Source organism: Hetaerina americana, unplaced genomic scaffold, assembly GCF_022747635.1.
Source record: "Hetaerina americana unplaced genomic scaffold, ioHetAmer1.1.p SCAF_4, whole genome shotgun sequence".
Taxonomy (NCBI): Eukaryota; Metazoa; Arthropoda; class Insecta; order Odonata; family Calopterygidae; genus Hetaerina; species Hetaerina americana.
In genome coordinates this window covers 98,441,523-98,460,426 of record NW_027286985.1, presented here as the reverse complement: position 1 = coordinate 98,460,426, position 18,904 = coordinate 98,441,523, and the positions used below count along the sequence as shown (strand labels likewise).

General features: G+C 37.5%; 1 protein-coding gene across 2 annotated transcripts in view; it reads right to left on the bottom strand.

Moving 5' to 3' along the window:
* Positions 1-18,904, bottom strand: part of Lis-1 (LisH and WD40 domain-containing Lis-1) — a 125,196-nt gene that overhangs the window by 10,553 nt on the left and 95,739 nt on the right. For both annotated transcript variants that reach the window (XM_071590769.1, XM_071590770.1), the window contains exons 3-6: positions 11,498-11,651; positions 8,644-8,790; positions 6,703-6,859; positions 1,835-2,009 (exon numbers count right to left, since the gene is read on the bottom strand). In XM_071590769.1, coding sequence (XP_071446870.1) covers positions 1,835-2,009; positions 6,703-6,859; positions 8,644-8,790; positions 11,498-11,651 — 633 coding nt within the window. The remainder of the gene's footprint in view (positions 1-1,834; positions 2,010-6,702; positions 6,860-8,643; positions 8,791-11,497; positions 11,652-18,904) is intronic.

Here is an 18,904-nt window from a genome sequence, read left to right as displayed (position 1 = left end):
TTTAAGAAAAAGGAAGGATAAGATAAATGGGAGGGCAAACACTTGCACAGGTGGAACAGTTTACTTGACTAGGCACTTTTTTGGATCAAGATGATCAAATTAAAAGGGACATATGAAGAATTGCATTGGTCAAAGAAGGTTTCAAAAGAAAGAGGGAACTGACAACAGGGTATTGAACAAAAATGTTAAGAAAAGACTGAGTAAAACTTTGAGAGGGAGTGTGGTGAAGGATGGGAAAATTTAAATGGGCAGAAAGGAAAACAAACAAGGAAGTGCTAGGCATGGTGGGGCGGAGAGAGAATAATTGAGAGAAATCCAAAGGAGGCAGGATCCAAGATCGATGCAGAGCTTATTGATTTGGATTGGGATGTTGAAGACTGTGAAATAGGGAAGAATGTTAGGCAAGCAAGGAATGGGAAGGAATAGGAAGGGTTTTTGGCCAGAATGAAGGGAGGAAGAAAGGAATTAATCATCAACCTGATAATTAATTATGAGGGTGAGCACAAATATTTTTCCAAGAGGACAATTACAGAATCTGCAAGCTGAAATAAGAGAAGAGGAGGAAAGTGAAAGCCGCAGGAACCCTTTCTGTTCCAGGCAAATGCCATGTAAAAATATTGACCAGTGCAATGATATTCTCAAGTCCCCATGATAAATCATTGTTACATTTCAACCTTGGTATTCATTTATCCATAGGAAGTTAAGCATTAACTATTAAGCTAAGACATTTTTTATAAATGTATTATGAGCCCATATTAATATTTTGGTGATTACATTTTTATTTCATGATTGAATTCAAGCTTAACATTTTTCCTATTAGATATTTAAATGCTCCACCTAAGCCTTCAATATATTGACTCAATGAAGATATGAAGACTACCTATTGCTATTCTTCATTTGATAATTTCCGTACCTAAGGAGGAGGTGTAAAAGACTAAATTTCTCTGAAAAAATAAATGCAAGAGGCATCTGGTAATATTAAAATTGGGGGATTGGGATTGGTTCGGTGGCTATCGTACTGACTTCCCACCCAGAGGGCTCGAGTTCAAATCCCGGCAGTGTTGAATATTTTTCAGAGGCATATCGATCCCTATTTGAGGTGCTTTGTGGAGGGCACTTCGAGGGAGTTCGCCGTCCGTCGGATGTACGTTAAACTGCGGACCCCTTGGCGCCTTTCGTAAAGAGTAGGCTAATGCCGATGCCGGGTTTCTCTCCACCCTTCATCCTTTCCTGTCTATCCCCTATGGCGCAAATGACCTCAGCTATTGGTCACCTCCCCTAAATACTACTACATTAAAATTAATTTAACACCTTGAAACTCTTAAATTACACAACTATTATTGAGTGCTGAGAATTGGTGACTGATTTCTCCTCAGTGTCAGCTCCAGAGCTTCAAGTGGGTATGACGAGGAGGTTTCAGAGGCTTGAAATCACTTCAAAAAACATGCTCATCCATTTCAAAAGGCTTTTGAGTGTCTCTCAATGTTCTTCGCTCCGAAGTGAGCCTCTTACTCTCATAAATACTAAGAATAAGGGCTTATTTCAACCTACTCAGCTTTCTCGTGTCATGTTGTTTTTCCTAAGGTGTGACTTTTGACCACCCTCCTTGCCCATTGTATATTTTGTACATGGTCTTCGAGTAGGACTGCTACCTACTAGGAATCACTAAGAGAAATGTTCATTTGGAAGCCATGAGTGAGGTCAATATTTCCTAGAGGTTTAACCATACAAATTTTGTATTAGCCCTGCTGACCTTTTATTCTCAGGGCATCACAAGGTATTTCATTAACATTTTAATAATTATTATAAAAATAAAAGGGCATTTGATACATACCCTGTAGCAACTTCCCACATCTTCATGGTTTTATCCCTTGATGACGACAGTAAAAAGTCACCCCCAGGCATAAATGAAACACTGGAAACATTATGATCATGACCATGCATGGTTTTCAAGCATTCATATGTTTGGAAGTCCCATATCTTGATAGACATATCAGCACTGCATGATGCTGAAAAAGAATAAGAACATAATGTTGATGATACAATACAAGTATGAATCAAGGCAGCAAAAATGCATTTGATTTTTTTCTATTGACTTACTTTAGAATTTTCATTGATGAAAAGATTTTCATAAGCTCAAGTCAACCAAAATCATAGTCAGGATATTAACCCACCAATATAATTATTTAAGGAATAAATAATTCACTTCAACCCCCCATTGTTTCACTGCAATGTATTTATAATCCGCTATGAGCCTAACATGTTTCGCTTCCACAAAGCATGATAAAAGTTACTTTTTCAATCAAACATGATTTAAGAAAAAAGAAGTGTAGTAACTATGTGGGAATTAGATAATGATCTTGTATACAATTGCTGCCTACTAAATATACATCTATAAGACAAACAAAACTACTTAATACACTTCCAACCCTTACAATGAATGAACTTCTCAATTTTTCAAAGACAAAGAGGTGAATTTATTTTATGCACCTACATAACACCCTAAGCTTTTTCACAAAGTAATATATCTAAAAACTTAGGCCCACTCAAGCAGGAACACAAATGATTGTCATAATCCAATATCACTCAAATCACCAAAAAAATGAGTGGCAGGTGGTGCTATGAGATCAACCACGAACATGGAGAGAAATGTGCCAATGGGAGGTTTTGATGTTTCCCTCTGTAACTACAAATTGCTCAAGGCAGAAAATATTTCTGTACAACTCATTTTATTTTTTAATTTTCACAATATCTGACCTGCCAATTAAGTATTTTAGCTTAGATTAGATTATTTCAAGAGTTAAGTAAAGCTGTTGCAAGTGAAAATTGGAGATGGTATCTAGGCAATATGCTTAATCTAGCTTGATATTCTAATAAAACAGTGACATCTCCAGGAGTTCCCATCCCAAATATTACAATGCAGTGAAACCTCTCTGAACGACCACTCCTACCAAGCAAGCACCCGAGATGACACATCGCACTGAAACACAATACTCAACTCAAAAATGTACCCTGCATTTTCCTTCCTTAGCAGCAGGACCTCGTTTAACAAGCACCTTGCACAGAGAGCAACTCACATAATGAGCAAAAAATGGGCCCCAAAAACAAGTAGCTTAACGAGTGACTTTTTGCAAAATGAGTAATGAGGAGGGGGGAATTCTCAGATTGATTGTGCACCTGCTACTGCACTTTGCCTCTAGCACTCGTGTCCATAGCAACTTAGTGTCGCTAGTGATAGCACATTTTTTCCAAACTTGTGTCCAAATTATCATTAGTACTTCATTGAACAAAGTTTAATAATAATTTGTGTACATTTTTAAAATTGACTCAAAACAAAAATCCTTAAGAAGAAAGCCAGAAGAGAATAAAAATAAAAAATAACAGCAGAAATGAAAAGTAAAATCATTGAAAATCGGGAACAAGTTTGGCTGATCAACAATCGGTCAACATCAATGACTGGCTTTTCTTCTAAGACTAAGGAGATAGATGCTTCAAATAGAGTGACAAAAGTGTCTACACAACAGTTACGTATTTTTAACAATGTTGAAAGGTTGCTTCTTAAATGCATAATTGAAAAGATTTCCCCGAGGAATGCGACCCCATTACTGAAAATAATATGAGAAGGGGAAAAGGATTTGCGCAGACCTCATTAATAAGATGTCAGGATCATCAACGGCCAAATAAGTATCTTATGGGAGCTGGGTGTGGTTCGAGAAGTTAACGAGAAGAACTGTCATCCACAGCATTATGAGGCATGGTAAAACAGCAAGCTCCAAGTCAAAGGCAGCAGAGAACTGCATCATTGACTTCAAAAAGCTCGTGGATTCTGAGGGTTACCTACTGCAACATGTTTTTACTTGAGACAAAAGTTCTACATGGGAAGAAGATAACGAAGCAAACCTATATTTGCACACATAACAGTAAAAGAGAATGTATTGCCCGACCACAAGGCATTAAGGCCCTCTCACGCTGCCATTTTGCACATATGTAAGTGGCAACGTGAAAATCAAACCTCTGCTTGTTTACCATTCAAAATCTCCATGAGCCTTCAAGAAGTTGTAAGCCCAAAACAGCAGGCTGAAAGAAATGTGGAGGTCATGGGAGAATTTTGCATTGTAACATGTGTAGCCCAATGAGGCAGTGGTGATGCACACCATTAATTTATTTAACAATCATTCACAGTCACATTTTCAACAAATTTTGAAGCATTGTCAAAAACAAATGTCTCTACAGAGCTTTCTAATGAAAAGGAATTAGGTATGTTTAATTAATAATTAACAATTTCTTTTGATTCTTTTTTGCTTTTACAAATCAAGTTCGCATTCCTGGTTGCTTCATTCTGTGATAGTATAAATCGTCCACGGCGAAAAGGTATCCACAATCCTAAACAAGGTATACATAATTTTCTTTGAGTAAACCTTGTTCACAATTTTTTTAGGCATGGAATGCATTAGCGTTATACAGGGTGCAGCAAAATAACTTTCTTTTTTATAAGGGGGACCAAGATGGTGCGGTGGCTATTGTACTGGCTTCCCACAGAGGGTTCAAGGTTCAAATCCTGGCGGTGTTGAATATTTTTCAGTGGCATCTCTCCTTAAGGTGCTTTGTGGAGGGCACTTCAAGTGAGTACGCCATCCGTCGGATAGGACGTTAAGCTGCGGACCCCTCGGTGCCTTTCGTTAAGAGCAGGCTTATGCCGACGCTGGGTTTCTCTCCACCCTTCATCCTTTCCTGTCCATCCATCCCTAATAGCACAAATGACCTCAGCTGTCGGTATCCTCCCCTGAATACTACTACTTTTTTATAATGTATATTGAATTGAAAAAAACGAAGTTATGTTACCGCACCCTGTACATTAATTTATATGCAAAAGGTTGTTTCAATAAAAGTGTTTCGCTTTATGAAAAAGATTGCGGAATGGATTATAACTATATCATGAGGTTCCACTGTATAAGCCGATGTTTTTTTATCAAAATTTCCAATGAAAAAGTCATCTATTAGCCTAAATTTGAGTCCGAAAAAATAGTTCAATTAATCTGGGCTATACAATGTATCATAATTATTTAGATAAACAGATGTTTGCATTGTTTTGCATTAAATTGAAAAGGCATCACTCTTAATTTTATTTTGTTAACTATTGCTTATATTTTTCTATCCAATTCCCATGTTCTATTCAAATTGGATCATTAACTAAACAAATGCTTAAGTACAAATAATTCAATTAGGAATTTTTGATGCTCAACTCTTTAAATGTTAATAAGGAACAGAAAGGCACTAAATGAAATATTTATAATTGATTATTAGAGAAATGATTGAAAAGTAATAATAGAACTGCTCTTGAAAGAACAAGAGGGCACACAATGCAATACATGTGGCTTACAGGACCAATCCATACCTATCCTAGCATAGGATAGGCATATGTGGATGTGCAGTGATGAGGAAAAAAGGGGATGGCACAAAGCAATGATATTTATTTGTTATTCATGTTAGAGTGCCGTAAGCCACAGTAGTTTCTAAGGATTAATGATGCCGAAATAAAATAAATGCAGCCCCGATACACCGCATCCACCATACTTCTTGGACTGGAGTCCTGCTTTTGAATTGCTGCACATGGCAGGGTGATCTCTTGCAATAACATTATTAAAAATGAAACAGAACAGATAATTTGCACACTCCTACACAGGTTTAGGTGATTATAATGAGGGTATGGAAAGTTAAATTCATGTCTTAGAAGTGCACCCATATGCTTATTTCCATTATTTCTCATGTTCCCTTCCACAAATGCACTGCATATCATATTTTAGGTTGCTCATGCCCTGAATGACCCAGCACTGAATATTCATGGGGGATCGGGATGGTGCGGTGGCTAACGCACTGGTTTCCCATTCAGAGGGCCAGGGTTCGAATCCCGGCGGCGGAAAATATTTTTCAGTGGTATCCAAAACCTACTTGAGGCACTTTGAGGAGGGCACTTTGAGTGAGTACACCGTCCATCAAATAGGACGTTAAGCTGCGGACCCCATGGTGCCTTTTTTTAAGAGTAGACCATGCCAATGTCGGGTTTCTCTCCACCCTTCCTCCTTTCCTGTCCATTCCTAATGGTGCAAATGACCTCAGCTGTCCATCGCCTCCCCTACAACTACTATTACTACTACTTCTACTATCAAATCTTCTTATTTTTTCCAAGCTACGTTGTTGGTGACTTTTAGGAAGTTGCCTTAAATCAAGGGTCTGATTCTATTCAGGCAGATATAGTAATTCAACTCAAAATTATAATTGGAACCATCCTACACCAATGATAACCAAGAAGTAATTTTTTTTTGTATCTTTACAGAAATAAAGAAATTAAAGAGTTCAGCCTCCTTTACATTAGTATCTTAGGAAAAATAAGTCAGTGGTGGTCTTTTATTATTTTTAACTGAACACATCCACAGTGTGCAAAAGAACTGATGGTACTCTGCACTCCTTGAACTTAAATATCACAGGAATATGCAGATTGAACCATCAATCAGTTTTTAATGAGAGACAAGTCAACATTATGCAGGGGTAGCATGAGTCAATTGTCCTGCTTATCATCACATTACCCATGAAAAAATTGCTGGTAGGCTTTTGTAAATTTTTGCCTGAACAAAAGCAGTTGAAGCGAGAGAAAGATTTGCTTAAATTACTCTGATTTACATCAATCAAAAAAACATCGCTCACCTAAAAGCTTCCCACTCTGATCAAATGCAATGTCTTGAACAGAGTCTGTATGCCCTTTGAGTGTCCTTTCATATTCACCCGTCTCAAAATCCCAAATTTTTACAGAGCTGTCTTCGCTTGATGACACCATCACACTGAACACAGGATGGAAGATGACCTATATAAAAAGAGAGACATTATACACATGCAATACTCAATCAAAGATCTATAACTGTAATAAAATACTATACTGCAATGACTCTTGATTTTTATAAATTAGCGATGTAGGCATTGCTACACAGATTCTACTTTAAAATTCTTTCCTTTCTTGATTATTGTTTTTGGAGTAATCACTTTGAGTCTTATTGTTATGACTATTTTGACACTACTATCTTTACTATCTTATTTGAAATCAAAATTATACTTTTAGTTAACACATTAATTGTGTGTTGATAACCATTCTTGGAAAATGGCAATTTATCATTTAAGAAAAACAAAAACTAAGTTCTCTGGTAAATTGAAAGTAACGGACGGCCATACAGTGACATCAACAGATGGAATTGATCATAATGACTTTTTAAAAACATTTTTTTGTGGGCCAACATGTAAAATATTTTTTCAAAGGCTATAATAATGAAAAGTACACAAAACAAGTAACACACTGCATTACATTTCTACAGCAAAAATCATCAGGACTGCAAAGAAATGCCTTTTCAATAGATTGAATCCTATCAGCACGTCATTATAAAGTGCTCAATTTTATATGCACAGGGCCCACAGCAAAAGTTCAATATTGTAGCTAGAATGAATTACAATAAGGAGGTTTACAATACTACATATTACTGAAGCTGCATTTTGTTCTACAGTTGATTTGTTTTCATAGAATACAAGCAAACAGTTTTCTGTGGTCAAATAGCCATTTTTCAATTCTACAATAGTGCATAGAATAAAGAATGAATTACACATTTAGTTAAACATATCTCCCAGCTAGTGTTTGTTTAATTCCAAGTCCAATGCCAAGAATATGAATTTTTTAAAACTGGAGAATTTAGGACACCTTTTATTGGCCAATTAGTCCTTTTGGTACTGTACTTAACAAGAAATTGAATCCTAGAACTAATCCTTCCATTATTAGCAAACATAAGATTGGAATACCAGTAAATCCTGATATCCATCTTCCAAATCTTAGAAAGCATTAGAAAATACTAGGATGCAGCCAAGATTTAAGAACTTTTTACTTTGCAATTAAGTAAATAGTGAAGTGGCTTTTGTAATTTTAACTACATGATGCATCAATAGCCTGAATGTCCGACTTCAATTCTATAGAGGATTTTCATTCAAATGAATAAAAATCAGTTGATTGGCACTCAATCAAATAAACCCTATTTTGAAATCAAGCCTGCACACTATTAACATCAAGGTAGTCTACCAGTCAAGATAAGGTTTTTGATGGATCCAATGGCAAAACCCTACTAAAATTACAAGCCCACCTAAGCAGGCAATAAATATTCCAAAACCTGAATTACTGCCCATGCTTCACCTCTGAGAAGGTGAAATTCCAAGAGACACTTTGAAGAATTATCTCACACATCAAAACTTTTCAATGAATCATTCAAACAATTTCAGGGACCCAAGAACTAGGATATGTTTACAACAAGGATTTTCAAGATAAGGACTGAATTCTAGAAAATCCCATTATTTTCTCCCAGTGCGTTCAGGCCCTCATTTTCCGATTTGATTGAAAAATCAAATTTTTTTAAAAAATGGAAAAAACAAAGTGTGACATGATGAATTCATTTTTGCCTACATACCAAGCATTGAGGATGTTAATGACAAAAATATAAGTATGAGAAGAATATTGCAATTTGGAGTTGAGGGTTGAAGATTTTCTAATCAAGGCAGCTTGGTTTCTGGAACCAGTGATAGGGCAGTGCAATCATCATCAATAGCTTAATGGCAAACCTTTGTGACAGGTGCTCTGTGTCCAGACAGACAGTACTTTTCAGGAGGTCTGGGTATCCATTCCGAGGGTGATCTCTTGCCACGTGTGGGTGCACCTTCAATGAATTCTTTCTCTGCTTCGGAGAGCTTTGTTTCCATCTCCATAACCTGCAAAGAAGCCATTCAAAATAACATGATTAAGTGATACAGCTCTTGGATGCGTACCGTAATGCTCACGTGCAAGTCAGAAAACTTTTTGCTATTTGACTTTAATGACTCCCATAACCATTGACTTGTCTGAAAGCCACCAAGTAGATGGCATTTGGCATGACTACCAAAACATTTTTTATTTACTCAATTATGTTCGCTTTCGCATGGATTTTCATTTACATCTCTTTCGGGTACCATTCAACACACCCAGTTTCATTCAAGCTGGGCGATTTTTCAGTTACCAAGTATTCCTGAGAAACCAGAAATTCAGCATAGGGCAAGGGACTGATGCCCAGCCCAACCACATGCATCGTATGCCATATAAGGCTTAGTGCAATGTGAGCTCTAACCTCACCTATCAAACCAACATTTGCAGTGATTACTGTTGTTTATTTGTTGATTCATTCCTATTGCAAATTATCAAACCAACAAGATAAAATTTTTTGTCTTCCAACAAGGAATTTTAGCCAACATATTTATAAGAAAGCATTCATATGGACTGCTAATTAAAAGATAGTGCAGTCCATTCTCTACTTTTTTAAGCCATTATTGAATTGCAGAAAAATAACATGCGTGTGTTATTCATGCTATCACCTAGTTTTAAATTTATCTGTGGCAAACCATCAACTATTGGGTGATATCTTAATCCTTTAATTGAAAAGGGTGATAAACCAATTATGTCACAAACACCTATCACCATATTTCCAATAATTTCTGATGATATGTATTCTTTCCTGAGTAAACCTACCCAGTTTTCAGTTTTTTCAATTTTAATTTCAATTGCTGCCACCATCATGCTTGCAGTCATGGCTGATTGATGGAAACTGAATCGTTAAATAATTTTAGGGCATAAAACAATACCAAACAATGTTACCATTAGGAGTGATCTTTTGTGGTCTGGAAAAGGGATAGCTGAAAGAAGAACCTCTGTTATATATACTGAGTGCAGTCTGGAGTGCATTTTCATGTAATGTCTTGTACTAAATGCTTCCAAGGGTCATCTGACAGAAAATGGGAGAAAAATGGCTGAAATGTATACTGCTCTGCTTATTTCCTCAGAGAAATGATGTTCCAATTGCAAGTCTTAGATGTGGTGTCCTATAAGCCTTTCAAAGATCCCTTGAGAGATAAATATAATGAGTGGATATTTGTCCAAAACTAAGAATTTATTTCAAAGGGCAAAATAAAGAGAATGGGATCAAAAGAGCCAAGGACAACATCTCACCACCAAATCTTTTGTGCCAGAACGTATGCAATGTTGTATATCCAACAGTATGGATGATAGTGAAGAGAGTGTTTTGTGGGTTAAAGAGGGATGGCTCAAATGATGTTTCAACCTCAGAAAAAGGGGAAATTTAAGAGAAAGGAGAATATGATATAATATTGGAAAGCGGTTTCTCATAATTATCAATAAGAGCTATTTGGAAGGTAGTTTATAATAAGTAACCATAAGAGTTATACACACTTGATTAAGATGTTGGCATCAAAATTCGTTTGGAATGCAAGACTTTTAAACAGGCTTAGAATATTAGTGCCTGCATTACTCGTGTTAAGAAAAAATTATTATTCAAAATCAGAAACTTAAATGGATTTTCCTCTTCTTAATTTTCCATTCAAAATACTTGCAATGAGTTGCATCATGTTTGAGCAAATACCATAACATGAGAAACAAGAGATTAAGTTTAAATGTTTACCGTGCCATTATCTCTAGCAAATAAGTTCTTAATGTCACAAAAGATTAGGATTTTACATAATTTAGATTGAAATGCATGACCAGGACTAAGACTGGAGAAAATGATTAGCATTCGGAATATGATGGCAGTTAAAAATAGTCGTATAGATTGGAAAATGTTTTTGATGAAAGAATTATTTTGGAGGATAGGATGAGAGCCCCTTAATACTACCAATCCTGGGCTACACTTGCCACAATTATCATTCAATTGACTATTACTGCTTTTTTAATTATATTTAAAGTGAAATTGGATATTGCTGAGACACATAAAAGAAATAACAAGAATCTGAGATATAATTGCGAGGTCATGGGGGTTTTATACTAAGAAAACGTTTTTCAAAGCTACAATGTACACGTAAATAGAAGAAATTTGCTTCAATTTTCAACAAATTTCCAGAAAATAGTCGAGATACCGGGAAGAGGAAAAGGACAAATTCTCCTTGAAATAAGAAGGTGGATTTTCCCTCTTTTTGCAATACAATATAAGCAGCTGAAGATGCCACTTTTATTTTCTTACTCATTCAGAACAAGGAACGTGCTAAAAGCTGAAATACAGAAACTGGCTATGATGTGAACAACAAGCAACTGTTCAACTTCAATAAACTTGCGCTAAAGGCTTGATTTTGTGTAGTGTGAAGTTCGTATTTTAATTACAGAAGCCAAAGATGATTCACTAACATTATTTCTCAAATAAATTTCCTCTGAAGACTCTGAGAATCAAACATTATATACTCTTTGGTGAGCACCAAAAGCTTTCAACAAATACCAGAGAAGCAACATAAAATTTCCTTCACAACAGTGATACAATTGACCTTGAAACAGTAATGCTATATATGATATTAAAGCAACATGCTTCATAATTATCTTGATGATTAATTCCCTGCAATAACCACACATGGATCAGGAATTTAATCTTCACCCAATAAAACAAACCTTTTTCTGTAGCCTGATGACTGAAGTCCATTTTTTCTCAAGAAGGCCACCATATTTCCTTTCGATATCACCAGATATATCAGCCTCCTTTTTAAAAGCTTCTAAGGCACTCACATAGCCATTACTTCCTAGATAATCTGCAATGGCCTTGTTCCTGCAAAGAAAACATTAAATAAATGTTAATTCTTGAAGAATGATACAGAACACAAATGAAATAAATGGTATTTCCTGTAATTGCATCAGAAGTTTAAGCAATTCTCCACTTCCCAGCTGACTTAAGAGTAGAGCAGTGAAAGTATTTTAAATATGTATGCAACTACTATCTCCATGAATAATTTACTCACCAGAGTAAATAAATGCTAAATAAAGGCTAATAGTTTTAATTTTCTCCAAGGTAAAAGTCATTGTTATTGTTGAAAATGTTTTTAAAGTTACTGTAACTATTTATACCACTGAAATGTGCCCTAGGAAAAAAATGTCCATCTTAGTGGTACATGTGACTACCGCAAACTGTCATGGCATTTCTTTCAAATTCCTGGAAGCTCACATTGTAAAAGAATACTTTCCTCTTTATTAGTGCGCAAAATAATAATTTCTTTTGCCTTGGAAACTTCTCAATTGTACATGAGAAAAACTTAACAAGAAATTATGCATTTATCAGACTGCTTGTAAAAATTTAACAATGATTAGGCACCATGACTAATTTGATGAAAAAAGTAACCAAAATGGCAGTAAGCAATATACATACCTTAGAAAGAAATATCATTTATATATTTACATGAAAGTAATAACAAATATGCTCATTATTTTAAACAAATATTTTATTGCTGCCAGCCATTACGTAAAAGTTTGCTAAAAATACATTCATGGTATGCAGAATGATTCATAAACCTTTTCAACAAAGCTTGGAAGGCAACAGGGGATGACAATTATTTTTTACTTTCAACATAAGATGGGAGTCCCTTGGCTCTGGAGGACTATATGATAATGAAAGCATTACAAAATCTTCAACATGAATGTATAAGGACACAAAAACAAGTGAAATTTAAATATATGGAAAAGTAACATTCGCCACAAGTAAAATAGAATCTCCAAATTCCTGCTAATGCTTTCAAGAGTTAGGACTACCCAAGGCATTCTGTTTTTTAAACTTTTAACTAGACACATGTTACATATTTTAAACAACAGTCAATGGCATAATGTGGTGGAAATCATTCAAGATGAAAATAGATTCATAAATTCTATCAAATCTATAAATCTATAAATTCTATCAATAAATAGATGAATTTAGATTTTTGCACATAATTTTTTCTCTTGGTTCAAAAAAAAACATTTTTCCATGGAAAAGCTAAGTCTCGTCTTTCGTCATGCGTTATTTTGATTAATTATGAGTCCATCATGGGAATTTAGTTTACAATTGTTTGCACATAAATATGAAAGAGAATCACAAAAAAGTGGTCCCAAAAAATACCAATCTTGGGATTAAGTATTTACTGGTCAGATATTTTATTTGTGAGGTTTTTTATGCTCCTTTCTTCAATAGTAAAAATATTTAAAAACAAATACACAAATTAATTTCCAATTTTAACTATTACAATCTGAAAGCCGATATGAGCTATTTGGATAATTACTCAACCAACCAGGTATTTAGCCCTTGAATGGCTATAAAAAAGGGTCAGTTTTGTTTGTCAAATTATTCTCAGGAAACCACTTCTTCACTTTAACCAAATGGAATTTTGATATCATCACTCCACTCATGCATTTTTTTGAGGACTTAACTTCATATATAACAAAATTTTAGAGTAATATAAAGACCTTGACTTTTACAAGGTTTTTTATACTTTCAGACTTTTAGCAATACTTAATGCAGAAATGTATGGGAAAATTGAAACAGACAATGTCTCAGAAACTCATCTAATCCTTTCCTTACATATGATTTCCTTATTTGCCTATCTTTTTCGTATCGATTGAAACAAGGAGTCACCTTTTGAGGCTAAAGAGATCTAGTATGCACAAAAAAACCATTAGCATTCACTAAGCTTCCAAGGTTCGTAAGCAAGCGCCGTACTTATTTTTCATGAGCAGTACCGAGTTTGTCAAAGATTTGCATCATTATAGCAGGGGTACACAAGGGTACAACTGCTATACAATTTTGGACGCTCGAGGCCTGCTGACGTACCTACGGTGTGTGACCAAGTTGGCCACAGGGATACCTTTCAAAAACTTTCCCGTGGGACGATAAATGCACTTAAATACTGTTGTTTAGCATGTCACCCACTTTTAAAGCCTGGCGGTTGCCATAGATACCCGAATACCCGGTTCACGCGATCGATAGTGTTGTGTGGTGGGGGAGCCAATCTTCCCTTCCTTTCCTTAAAGACCTTCAGGGTCTATTTCGTTCAATTTTCTTGCTAACTCCTGCGACGCACATGCGTCGTTGACGTGGAGTTTTAACTACGCCGTTGAAGGGTTGAGAGAAGAAAACTAAGCGCTAACCCTGTATTTCAAGCTCCGTTTGAATTTCTTACGACTGAATGGTATTTGCGTGATTCTGTTCCTAATGAGCACAAGAATAGACTGTACGTGTCGAACGAAAACTCATCTGAGGGGGGGGGGGAGATAAATGAGGAATGACGTTTATTTTCAAATGGCCGGGTAAAATGAGTTCAAATATCCCCCTTGCCATATTGCTGCTGATCCCAATTTAAAAAGGTTCCCCACACGAAACTATTAACAAACAAGGCACGTTATATTTCCGGTGTTGGGGTCCCTAGTGCGATGTGGACGACAATGTCTTTACGTGCTTGCTTAACGCCCAGAATCTCGGAAGGAAACGAAAACTTTAGAAGCTACGTGTGAAATTAAATCTTCCGAATCAAATGAAAGCGATATTGTGATACTTATCACATGGCACGTAGAAATATGAATGCTGGTTACATTTCCTGTATTCGTCAAACATCTAAGAAAGACTTAAATAATGATTTTAAAAATATTTTCAAACTCGAGAGGGTTGACCATATATGAGACTGAGGGTCACCGAGAAGAATTTTGACCTCGTCCAAAAAAATGAACATTTTATGGAACCTCGAAGGACGAAGTCATAAATGACTTAGCCAAAATTTGCACCTTCCCTGGCATCCGCCGCTAATTACAAAACAATCCAGCACACTTTGACGACGATTTAGCATAAGGTATAATGCTACCCAAACAGAAGGCATAAAGTTTACGCGAGGGGTGGGTCAACTCTGAAGCAGTGAGGATGCGAGCGAGTAAAATTAAGTAGAAACTAAATAAAAAACCCAGCCTTTCCCCACCATTCAATCAAACACTTTTCAAGAGAATAGCGATTCCGCTTGTTTGAGAGGGATTTGGAATCCACGGATACCCGGTTTGCTCAACAACAGCAACAGAGATGCCCTCTCCTCATTACGCTATTACACCAGAAGGGACCGCCTTCGTTAAGTTCCGAATCCTATTAGTAAAAAAAGGCATCGAGAAGGATTTCGGAAAACTGAAGCGAACCCATCGCGAGACGCTCTTTCACGGGATTGTACGAGCGTGAGCATAAAACGGCGACACGAACATTCTAATTTGGAGCAGGTGGACATGCATTGATTGAAGAACAATCTAAATAAGAGTACTGGCCAAATGGCGAAACAGGCCCAATAGGATTGATTTACGCCTTTAAAAAAATCGAGATTATGATGGCCACTTCAAAAACCAAGCGCTCGAGGTGGTCGCCTCATTAGCTTAATTGGCCCGAAGGGATTCGGTTGCAAATTGAAGGGCCCTGCTACGAATCTGTCTAGGCGAACGATTTTTGAAATGAGGCATTTTCCCTTTTTTGTCGGCATACACCATCGAGTGACTCCGCAAGAATTACTGGTACATTTATAACAGTTCCAATCCAGGTCAAGGAGTCAATTTCACTCATCTTCCCAAGAACGTCATACATCAAGTTTTAACAGAATCCACACGCATGCGAGTACATAAGGTCAACAGCCATTTGTTATTGGAAGCGACAGGAATCCCTTGCAAGCAGGGAATACGTGTGCGGGTTTGCGGCGCATCACGAACGTTCTTTGCGATGACCGGTTTATTTCAGATAACATTCGGTGGAATTAGCTACCAAAGCACATATATAGCATTCCCTTACAAACCCAACTATTTTACTCCGCCATTTTTACGATAGCCAAATGTGAAAATGAGCGCCAGCTCTCTCATTCATAGTTCAGTACGTCAGCCGCGAGACACCGAATGTTGAAAAGAATGCCATACAAAAAAGGATTAAAACCTTCAATCACTAAATTAAAATTCTTAGGTCTATAAAATTTCCTCCTCTAATAAAGAAACATGTTAACGTGTTCATAATCAGAATGCACATCGTGCCACTCGCCAACCAGTTCCGTAGATCTCGCTGAACCTGTTACTGCGTTGTTGGCCACCACCCAGTTGAATGAAAAATGACAGGGGAGAGAAATCATTATTTTGCTCTACGTTTCAAAGATTAAAAACTAACTGGCAAAAAATTGATAGGTATACAAATCGTGTACTGATCAAATATACTTTTATAAGTACGTAGAGATGGCTTACATCGTTATGTGAGCCATAAAACCTCATCTCTCTTCAGGGTCATTTCACTAACTAGAAACGAGGTTAACAACTAGCTGAAATTATAAGCTGCATTTTATTTAGTTTCTGGTGTGAAGAAGGTATAGCGTGAGCTAAACGAAAGAAACACCTATGTATACCTACTACCGAATCGTGTAAATTACCTTCATCGCAAATAATCACCGACGACACCATTGAATTTTATGGTTGTTGTCCTTAGAAAACAAATTAAATGACGACAGACGATGCTGAAATGGACGGAGCGCATGGAATGGACTACAACGACAGAAGAATAATCCATCACCTTTACAAGAATCAGGTAACAACCATGCTAATGTAAAATGGAAGCACAATAGAAACCAAAATAAGCAAAGGAGTTCGACAAGGATGCAACCTCTCGCCAGCACTATTCAATGTATATCTAGAAGAGGCAATAGAGGAAGCACAAGAATTGGGCATCAAAGGAGTCAAGGTGAATGGCGAAGACATTAACCTGCTGCGGTTCGCAGATGAAATCGCAGTAGTACCACAGAGATGCGAGAGGACCTGCAAGCAAATCTGAATACTATGGACCGAGTACTTCGAGAACATAATTTGAGCATCGACAAGAAAAAAACGAAACTCCTCGTGTGTGGAAGACAGAAGCTGAATACAGATATCACAATTAGAGGAGTGAAATTTGACCAAGTGGAATCCTTCTACTTGGGCAGCATTATAACTTGGGATGGAAGACGCTCGACTGACACCAAGCGAAGAATAGCCCAACCTAAGAATTCATTCATGAAGAAGAGGCAATTACTACGTTAAAACAACTTAAGATTGCAAACAAGGAAGCAGTTCGTCAAAACGTTCGTGTGGAGCATTTAACTCAACGCTTCGGAGACATGGAATGTCGGAAAAGTGGACCAACGAAGAATTGAAGCATTTGAAACATGGTGCTGGAGGAGAATGCTTAAGATTAAATGGACAGACAAAGTGAGGAACGATGAAGTATAGCATTTAAGAGCAGAAGAGGAAAGGACCATATGGAGAGCTCTACAGCAAAGAAGAACTAGATGGATCGGACTGGACATAACTTGAGGCACAATGGATTAGTTAGAAACATAATAGAAGGGAAAATTAAAGGAAAGATCCCGCGAGGAAGGCCAAGAGACAAGTTCATAGGGCAAAGTAAGAAGGACAAAACAACGAACACATCAGAGGGTGAGAGAATAATCACTAAATAGGGAAGAATGGAGGGCTGAAGTAAACTAATCTTAGGATTGAAATACTGAGGATGATGAGACGATGCAGAATCGATTTACTCAGCAGATGACCTAAATGCTATACACGTTGGTGCGACACTCGCTAGTTAGACTTAAATTTAAAGAAGAGCGTATGGATGAATTTTTGGAAAAAGAGCAATTCACTCCCGAATTCCTCCTGCATCAAGAATACCGAAATAGAAAGTGTAGACTCGATTAAATAATTAGGTGTTACCCTCACTCACGACGTCTCCTGGGTATAACACGTACGGGGAATATTTGGACAAGCTAACAAAAATTAGGATTTAATAGAAGAATACTGGGTAAATGTGATGAAAAGGTCAAAGAGAAATGCTATCTTTCGCTGGTTAGGCTTCATTTAGAATGCCGCTAGTGTTCAGGATCCTCATGAAGTTGGATTGATTGCCGAATCGGATCGTGTGCAGCGTAGAGGAACTAGATTTGCATTACGTTGTTAGGATAAACCGAGAGGTGGATTCTAATTTCCTATGCGGCAAAGAGAAGTCGCGGGGCGCGTATAATGCAGCCTGACTCTTGGAATGTTGACGGAGTGATATCATCGCCGAGGCAAACATTGAATTCGTTCCGCGAGCGGCGGAGATGTTGGGGGGCTGGAGAGACGGCCGTGAAAGGTGATCATAGCCGGAGAGGAAGGAGGTAGTGTTTATTGGCATTTACACACGCCGAAAAAGAAATAGATTCCTTCCAAAGAAGACATATTCTCGTAAATATTTCTTTATTAGAGTTGGGAAGGCAACGTGATAGCGAAAGCCTAAGCCACCACCAGCCGTGCAAGAGAAACTAAAAAAATCCAAGATTGCAACTATATAGTCATCGGGGGCTAACGTATTTAGGCTAATTTCGGGGTCATAAATATCGAACAATGTTCACAAAAGGCGGGCTTGTTCTGCCATGACGGTGACTCAAAACGGTTAAATAAACCGCGGTTCTGATAAGGGGGAGAAGTATCACTTATGACCATCCCTTAGCACCCACATTGTTTACAACTGGGAAAGCGGAAATTTGTCCGTCCATTCTCGGATCCTCGTCATTATATTAATGCTACAATGAAAATTAATCAATTTAAACTTTTCTCAAGGACCAGATCGGACACGTGACGTGGCCTGAAAAAACTAAGCCCTTCCTCCTGAGTGCTGAAGAATAGTACGTAGACATGAAAATTGGTACCCAGATAGCCATTTAAGGAGAGATAGAGAGAGGCGGTGGCTATCGAAAACACTCGAGGAGTTGTAAAACGCTTAGCGACACGGAATACAACAATTGCCGATCGAGGGGCGCGCAAAAATGTCACGGGGAAGTGACGGGAGGTGGTTCCCTCTGGCGTTGCCGAAGAGAGTTGTTCGAGTGGCGGCTGTTTAACGACGGAATCGAGCGGCGAGGGGGAGGGGGCGCCTCCTCCTCAGCCACCCCCCGCACAACCACCCACTCCTCCTTGGGGACAGCCGGTGACGTCACCCGGGCGAGGTCCAGATCGATTCCCGCTACATGTGCTATGCATGAGGACGGAAAC